At 33.0% G+C, this 8825-nt stretch overlaps 2 protein-coding genes and 1 pseudogene across 2 annotated transcripts in view; 2 read left to right on the top strand and 1 right to left on the bottom strand.

The window, feature by feature from the left end:
• Nucleotides 1-1016, bottom strand: part of LOC133176585 (uncharacterized) — a 1729-nt pseudogene extending 713 nt beyond the window's left edge.
• The window catches only part of LOC133176582 (tubby protein-like), an 80000-nt gene extending 71641 nt beyond the window's left edge, over nucleotides 1-8359 (top strand). The window contains exon 15 of the mRNA XM_061311695.1: nucleotides 8125-8359. Within this exon, the coding sequence (XP_061167679.1) occupies nucleotides 8125-8258 (134 nt within the window). The 3' untranslated portion in view covers nucleotides 8259-8359. The remainder of the gene's footprint in view (nucleotides 1-8124) is intronic.
• Nucleotides 4048-7895, top strand: LOC133176578 (centrosomal protein of 126 kDa-like). The gene is made up of 8 exons (XM_061311689.1): nucleotides 4048-4071; nucleotides 4623-4744; nucleotides 4875-5037; nucleotides 5324-5575; nucleotides 5705-5769; nucleotides 6093-6189; nucleotides 6982-7080; nucleotides 7803-7895. Exons 1-8 carry the CDS (start codon nucleotides 4048-4050, stop codon nucleotides 7893-7895), a joined length of 915 nt encoding a protein of 304 aa, XP_061167673.1.
• Nucleotides 8360-8825: the final 466 nt, after the last annotated feature.

The raw sequence follows: 8825 nt of genomic DNA, 5'->3' as shown, positions 1-8825 counted from the left end.
TCTGATTGATCTAGTGTTACATGGAATACACCATCAACAACTGGTACATTGAACTCCCTGACCTTGGTGACAGAGGCAGATAGAGACATTGTCTGTTTCTTGTCAGATTTCTTTCTGTCTTCTTTCATCTGTTTATGTGTAGGTTTCATTGCTGGATTGCAGACACTTTCAATGGGCCTTATTTCTCTCTTCTCTGCCTTAGTGTTGGGAACATGTATTTTACCAAGTAATTTGGTGACATCACTTTTCCTGTACTGACCAGCAGTAAATCCTGGTGTGACTGGTTTTGTTGTCTCTGGTATGGATCGGATCTTTGGCTTCTTCTCAGACATTAATTTCTGGGTTTCTGTAGAGGACAGACATATGTGGAGCTCTTTGACAAGATTATTAAGATATGTGATGTAATCATCCATGGTCTTGTCTTGGGTGTTTAGATCTTCTAACAGTGATTGCTCTATCTGGTCTAACTGCTTCATGTTCTCAGATACGACTGTATCCACTAGACTTTTCAGGGACTCACCTTCAGTCTTCATGGATGTTCTGATGTTGTCCATGATGTGTTTGATTTCTGATGAATCTTTTTTAATTCTTTCCTGTAAATCTTGTGATATAGGGAGAAAGTATTCATGGATTTTTCTAATTTCTTCTTGAAAGTCTGCATATTTTTCTGCATAAACAGTCTCTAGGTCAGTAAATATATGCCCCCGATGCTCTCTTTGTGTGACACATTTGGAACATACTGGAATGTGGCATTCTTCACAGAGCATGTCTACATCTTTAGTGGGGTGGATCTTACATTTCTCCACAGGAAGTTGACGTTTGCGTTGCTGGTAAAGAACCACCTCATGGTTTTTGTTTTCTGGACTTTTCAGATGTTCCTTGCTGCATTGTTTGCACAATCTTTGATGACAAGGGTTGCAATAGAACTCGCAGTTTCTTTCACATTCTTCAATGCCACATTCTAAAAAGTGTTGGGCTCTGCGGGGTATATCTATTTTAGATAATGCCATCTGAAAATGAATAAGTTTGTGTATTAAAAAAAGAAGAAAATGAATGTATTCTTTGTGACATTTGTAAGATATAGATCTACAATACAGCTATGTTTTTTTATTGTATTCTACATATCGGCAAAATTACTGTGGGGGGGGGGGGGAGGCGTGGCACGCCCCCCGTGCCCCTCAGGTTCCTACGGCCATGATTTATTAAGTTGTCCTTAATCTTTATAGCCTGTCTGTAGATAAAAGCACTGCAGTGCAAGTAACAAGTCCAGGCATGTCATAAAATCATAACTGAGCTTCAAGGCTCAGTAATGATATATATATATATATATATATATATATATATATATATATATATATATATATATATATATATATATATATATATATATATATATATATATATATATATATATATATATATATATAGTTACAGTTTTAGAATTGCCTGAACTTCGAAGTGGAAGAATGCGATAACATTAATTCACTTCCTCATTGGAGATAAAGTTCTATAGATTTAAAACGGACCGGACTACTAAATATTTTTTTGCGGAAATGTTAGTAAAATATATTAGTATCAGAAAGAAGTGTTAAATGAAAGCATGTGTTCATTAGGTTCAGATAGTACATAATATTTTTTAACTTGAAAATTGTCCACTAAATCTAAAGAGTAAAATAAAATGGTTTCCGAATAAAAAAAAATCCATACAGGACTGTTTGTTTTCTATAGATTATCTGAATGCCGGTACAGCGAGGAGCGAATGAGATAATTAATTGCAATGTTATGCATATATAAATGACATACATTTATGTCTGCTTGAACCTTGAGGAATTTCGTAGAGTTTTAATTTCGAATTAATTTTGATTTTTTTTTTCATTTGATTTCCCAAACCATACAATACAACAGGCGCGGATCCAGGAATTTTTTTCCAGTGGGGGGGGGGGGGGGGGTCCACCCCAGTCCAAAAAAAAATTCAAACCAAAAAATTTCTTGACAAGCAAAAAAAATTTAAAAAAAAAAAAAAGAAAAATTAAAAAAAAAAAAAGAAAAATTAAAAAAAAAAAAAAAAGAAAAGAAAGAAACCAAAATTCCTATCCCTATCCAAAAAATTTCTTGACAAGGAAAAAAAACAAAAACAAAAACAAAACAAAACAAAAAAAAAAAAAAAAAAAAAAAAAAAACAGAAACATAAAATCCATTTCCATAACATGAAAAACACCTATTTCCTGGTGGTGAGGGTGGGGTCCACGTTTTTTAGGGGGGGTCCAAAGCCTTTTTTTATTTGCTTCAGTATATACTTTTAGTAACTCTGCAAATTCCAGGGGGGTCCGGACCCCCCCCCCCCCCAGATCCGCGCATGTACAAACTGTCTGTTAAAATCGAGTAATGTTTGTATATTTATGTTTAATTGCATTCAGAAATCGAAAATAGTTCAGGTCCATGGGATTCTGGGGAAGGGGTACATGAATGATCATGGCCAAAAGTACTGCCAGTGTAGGAACACTATACATGTATTATATAGTAATACAATCATATAGGCGCTCCCATTCCAATTTAGTCAATATAAATAAATGTCTTAATATCCTCATACTATTAGGGTATTAAATTATTATATCCTACACTAAACTACTTAAAAATCAATGTTGACTTAAATTTATAGTATAGGGGTACATTATGTTTTAAGTACTGATTTGGTTGGGGAGCTTTTGATAACTTCACAAGAAAACCAACTTAAAAATAACAGTTTCAACCCCCCAACCCCCTCAAAAATAATTTATAGTAAAGAAATTTCAGTCCCCCCCCTTCCGCCTCAACTGAAATGCACCCCATTCGACTGATTTTCTTTATTTGTTTTTTCTTTCTTTCCTTTTTTTATCTTTATTTATTTATTTCTTTGTTTGTTTTTGTGTTTTTATTTATTTATTTTTAAATTGAAGAAGTGTCGTTTTTATCCGGAAAAATTATCTGTCGCCTTTGATATACCGGAAATACCACTAGAGCATGGAGACGTTGCGCATTCTGTAACCAAAACAACATGGCGGCACTGTGAGCCAACATTCCTGGCTGATCAGATAAAACATTTTAAATTTTAGGTTGGAATTGGAAATATCTTAATTTTAGCTACACTGCTAAGATTTTAAGTGCTTTGTAAGAAGTTTGGGAAAGAGTCGAATTGTCTAGAATTCTTGGAACGTTTGAGATCAGTGCGTGAGTGCTTCAAAATGAAGATACATTACGCATGAAAGGAAAACTAGAAAATGTTAGCTGGTGCTTATTCGTATCCTTTTTCATATATTGAAGAAGTTTAATCTTTATATTGTCTTGATGAACCCGGGAGTACAAGTGGAGAATATTGAAGTATAACAAAATAATCAAGTTACATTTGTATGATTTCCCATGGTTTGTGATAGGATGTGATTATTATCCATATAGATTTTTCCTCCGAGGCATGACGAGGGAACAAAAATCCACAAAATCATCTGGGTAAAACTCATATCTTTCCGCATACCATGGGGTATTCTTTTTTATGACATGTTTTACACATTGTTCTCACATGTTTTACACAGTTTCTACCACATTTATGAGCTTCATATAAACATTCATGCAAAAAGCATTGACATCTCAACAATGTGATGTGAAAAAAAATGTATGTCCTGTTATCAACTTAAAGAGTAAAGTTAAAACTAAATAAAGCACAGGCACCTGAAGTGTGGATACGTACCCCTAGCCCAGCTCCAATTCCAATTTCTTCATTGACAGTGATAAAGGGGGTTTTGGTCTTATCACTTCATTTTTCTTTATCTACTTGGTTAACAGTTATACACTGTCTAATCAGATAAAGCGAAATAGATCGGCATACATCAGAACCTCCTTTATTGCCGTCAATGATAAAATGTTACACTGTATGTGTCCGTTTAATAAATTGTCTGATTACAGCATATAAGACAATAAGGATGCAGTTTAGGTTAAAGAAACTAGTAGAAGATCATCTACCTGACAAAATTCTTGAAAAAAAATGATAGGTAACATTGTTATTACCTTGGAAATATGTCTCAAAGCAGGGAACCTCCTGTTTGTTTATCAATTTTGTTTCTTAATGTGTATTTTTATTATACCATATATAGCCAATCTCTAAATGTAAGAAAAATTACAATCTGCTTGCATAGAATTGAATATGGATGTCATTGATTGGGAATTCTCATAATTTTTTAATCAAGGTGGGGAAAGGGGGATATCCACTTTTCAGCCAAGGTGCCTATGGATAAACCAGGGCATCGCAAAGCATAGCATCCCCTTGTAAAAGAGCACATCGATCCCAAAATAAATTATTAACTTCCATTACCCACTCACGCACATACAAGCTAACTCGCAAGCACAGTCACAAGCACATTACTAATTTACTTTATCCCCTCCAACTTCATTGCGAGGGGATAATAATTCTGTAAAATATTTTAATTGTTTGATCTGATAAAAACTATAAATATCAGCCATCATGAGATATTAACATCATGCTGAACTTGTGATAAAAACATTTTCTGTATCATGATAGATATCTCAATGAAGAAAGTGGTATTTTTTCAAATATTTTATAAACAAGTATTCTGTCCTTAATATCATGTCAGAAAACATACCAATACTTAGAGAAACAGCGTATAGATCAGTTAAAACAGCTGAAGACTGACGAAGTGGGAGATGCTGTTGCCAGAGCAAAGAAGCTCTCGGTGGAGACCAACAAAAGACGGAAGTATGAATTGTGTTCTCAAAATATGTGGAACAAACTTAGTCCCAGACCTATTAGACACTGTACAGTTTTTCTTTTATAAGGTCATATAAAATCAAATAGAAAAAGCAAATCACCTATTGTGTATTTCCAGGGCACAGGCCACAAAGAGAAAACTGGAGAAAGAGAGAGAAGAAAAAAGAAGACAACAGATTTTAATAAAACGAAGAGAGCAACAACAGGAGGCAACAGAGAAATATCAGCGATCTCACATCCCGTCACGGCCGCCAAGTGGTAGGCACTCAAGGGCAAGGAAAGTGTCTAAAGAGAGAGGATAATGTATATTTTCTTTTTAATGTTGCAACAGAGTTTAAGAGCTTTGTGACCACGCTGTGTATTTAGAATTGAAGATAGCATTTGTACTTGCTTTGTTTAGATGTATTGTTTCATAATAAGATCTGTTCACATTCAGACTACTCATCTTTAGTGCAGAGAATTTACAAAGTGGGTTACTGATGTGAAATTTATTATTACAGTTATATATTTCCTACCCCAAATGAATTTTCTTTTTGAATTTTTTTTTTCAGATGCCCCATCCCCTAGCCGAAATCAAGAGGAGAAATTAAGACTGGTCAGAGGAAATTCTGGTATACAGATACAGAACAGTCAAGGGTCAATAGTTCACAGGATAAACTGCACAACAGGAGCTTGAAGAACTTGAACAGCAGCAAAAGTTTATTTGAGCAAAAATTGGAACAACAGCAACAGCAGTTGATTGATCAGCAGAGAAGAGCTTTCAATGAATTCAATGAAGAAGTTCAGAAAGAGATTGACAATGGAGAATATGTTGACAGTGTTAGTCTGTCCAGTGTCGATAGTTTGGACGAATCTCATAATTTCACGGAAGGAGTTCCGACAAGCTTGCCACAGCAAAATAATCTCTTAACAAATGAAGAAGTGATCACTTGAAGTCCTCTTTTGCAGGATAACGTTCACACACATCAGAATGTCAGAGACATTTTCCTCATTTGGCTCGTGACAAAAAAGATGTAGATCAAGGAATTGATCCACTTTACTTTCTCCATTTAGACTAAGATAATGGAAAAATGCTTAGTGGATAAATGAAATATGTTTTGGGTTGTTCTTGACAAATAGGGGATTAAAATTTTCCTGAGACAGAATCTCTTACTTGGGTATAAATATCATTTCATTACAAAGGGTATATATTTCTAACATGAATTTTAATTAAAAGGGTAAGCAAATCAGTATAGTGAGCAGTTTTTTTCTTTTGTATAAACTGTTGAGTTTGTATTATAGGTACGTTAATCTCCTTTGATCTCTTTCTACATGTGTATCTACTGTCTTTTTTTAGGTGTTTACTGGCTGGTAGGAAGAGGAAGAAGAGTAAAACATCTAACTACCTGATATCCCTGGATCCTACAGATCTGTCCAGGGGAGGCAAGGCCTATGTAGGCAAACTCATGTAATACCTACCTCCCTTATCGGAAACTTGTAAAAGTTTGATAGATTGTTGAATGTATAGAAAATCACTTTTAAACTGCAAGAACTAATATTTTGCATTATTACACAAGACTGTCTGCAAGTGAAAATGTCTTTCTAGAGTACTTTTGTGTTTTTAAAGATGATAAATAAATTTCCTTATTAAAATACTAAATAACCATGTCTATAATGTAATGTGTCACAAAAATTTGTCAATCTATAGTAGTTTTTTTTCACATTAATTTCTGTCATGGGCACAAAAAAGAAAGATTTATTTATGTTATATGAATTATTTTTTTGTAATGCTTCACTTTGCAGTGTCCCAATATAAGGGACTGGCCAAGATTTTAATTCCTCTTTGTATTTTTGTGGGGCCAACTTATTAGGGACCCAGTTCACTTTGTTTGACAATGGTGACAACCCTAAAAGCAACTATGAAAATGCTAGAAAAGAATTAGTCGGAATTATTTATGTAAGTATTAAATGAAGATTTTATTATATATATATTGATCAAATAATATATCATTGATGTACAGTGAATTTAATTATTATTTACCAATTATTACCATATTACCAATATTTAAACAATGTTTATTTACATTTTAATAAAATTTTCACTTGGCTATTGAATATTTTGGTGTGTATGTTTATGTGTGTGTGTGGTGGTGGTGGGGGGGGGGGTAAGAGATTGTTATTATTCTGGAGAGAGAATTATTTAATTGCTTATTTGATATGACTATTCCTGACTCATTTTTTTGCAGGAAACAAATGTCTTAGGTTTTAAAGGACCCAGAAAAATGACCATTATTATTCCTGGGATGAATTTGGGTCATGAACGAGTAGACATCAAGCCAAGATCTGTAAGTTGATCATTAACCTTTTATTCATTTATTTAAAAAAAAGTTGAATTAGTTCCTTCATTTCTTGCTAATAAAAAGAGTAAGTCTGTCCTCTGTCATACGAGTCATTAGTTCCCTACCGGTGAAACTATAGGAGACTAAAGGTGTCCTCCTCATCCACCTGTGTAATTCAAAGACTCCTTCTAGATGTGCCACCAATTCATTGCACAATGCAAAAGAAAAAATAAATAAATAAAAAACAAAATACATATATTTGATTTTAAAACTTAATCTGTTGTCAAATATGCAACACATGGAAGCAATATAGAGAAGAAAGGAGGGAGATGAAAAATATGTAAGAAAATGAAATTAAAACTGTTCTTGTTTTGCTTCTCTATAATCACTTTTTTGTAAACTTTTGCAACTCTAGCTGGTTTTCAATAAAGCAAACAATCAAACCGGTAGTGTTATTCAGATCATACATAAATGTTGTTTTGAAATTTGTTGACCAGTCAGACTAAGTGTCGAAATACTATAAAACCCTTATAATGAAGTGCCAGGGATGGACCATTTTTCATCGTTATAAACCAAATTCGTTATATCTGTAAAGTTCACAATATCTTTGAATGATGACCACTTCAGTGTAAGGGTCAATTCATTATAAGCTTATTCACTATAAGTTTGTTTTACTATACCACAAATGAGGTTCAGATTTGGATAAGTATTCATTTGTTGTTTTGCAGGACAATGATGGCTTGACTGACAGGTACAAGAGAAAAAATATGGAGAATATATTGGAACTCCACAACAAACGATTGTATGAATACTGTGAATGAAAAAATTCAACTAGGGTTAAATTTTCTTAACTTATATGCAATGATAATCAGAATTTCGTTATCATTATTTTTACATCAATATTCACGTGGTAGTGTTTATAAGCAATTATTTTTAGGAGAATTAATGTCTTTCAAAAATTTTATTCATTTAAAAAAAAAAAACAAAATTTATTCTTTGTCACAATATTCCTATCAAGAAATAGATTAGCAACTCTTTTCTTGCTTTCAGTTGAATATATTGTGATGCAGTTTGGCCGAGTGGCAGAAGACGTGTTTACCATGGATTTTAATTACCCTCTTTGTGCTGTCCAAGCTTTTGGAATAGCACTGAGTAGTTTTGACAGTAAACTAGCCTGTGAATAACCCCTACCCCCATATCTCCACCCCACCCACCATCATTTGAATCACAGCTCAATCCAATCTCTTCATTTTTTTTTATCTGTGCAGATAAATGTAGTGTTTCTTTGCTTCTTGTGAGAAAGTGATTATGACTTGGTTACGAAATTGCACTTAAAAAAAACAATGGGTCCACATATTATATTTATCATTAGTTGTAAAATGAATTCATTTATTTAAAGATTAAAAATTTACATGGCAGGAAAACATTAGGAATTTTTTTTTTAATTATTCTGACTCGGAAATCTGCATGCTTATTTTACTGTGTTCAATCTCATCTTCATTTTGTGTTCATTTTTTTTTATTTTGTAGAAAAATAAGTAGTGGACATTTTTTTTTACTACTTTAAGAGTATACAACTTACTAGGATATTGTTAAATTGGTAGAGAAAAAAAAGTCATTTAAAAATCATACAATTTTCTTTTTTCTTTTTCTTTTTTTTTTTTTTTTTTTTTTTTTTTTGAATTCTTAATTTTATTTGAAAAACGGTTGCTTTAGGTCATTCTTTGTGGTTTGAAATTACATTCAAAATAT

This window comes from Saccostrea echinata, unplaced genomic scaffold (genome assembly GCF_033153115.1).
Source record: "Saccostrea echinata isolate AGI-Se365-2 ecotype Australia unplaced genomic scaffold, CSIRO_AGI_Sech_v1 ptg000077l, whole genome shotgun sequence".
Classification (NCBI taxonomy): Eukaryota; Metazoa; Mollusca; class Bivalvia; order Ostreida; family Ostreidae; genus Saccostrea; species Saccostrea echinata.
This window is presented reverse-complemented; position numbering and strand designations above follow the sequence as displayed.

Bases quoted from the DNA above. Each gene is read 5' to 3' on its own strand.
- LOC133176578 (XM_061311689.1), top strand. From the start codon at position 4,048: ATGTCTCAAAGCAGGGAACCTCCT. The intron at 4,072-4,622 runs GTTTGTTTATCA...ATATCATGTCAG, and splicing joins CTCAAAGCAGGGAACCTCCT to AAAACATACCAATACTTAGA. The intron at 4,745-4,874 runs GTATGAATTGTG...GTGTATTTCCAG, and splicing joins GAGACCAACAAAAGACGGAA to GGCACAGGCCACAAAGAGAA.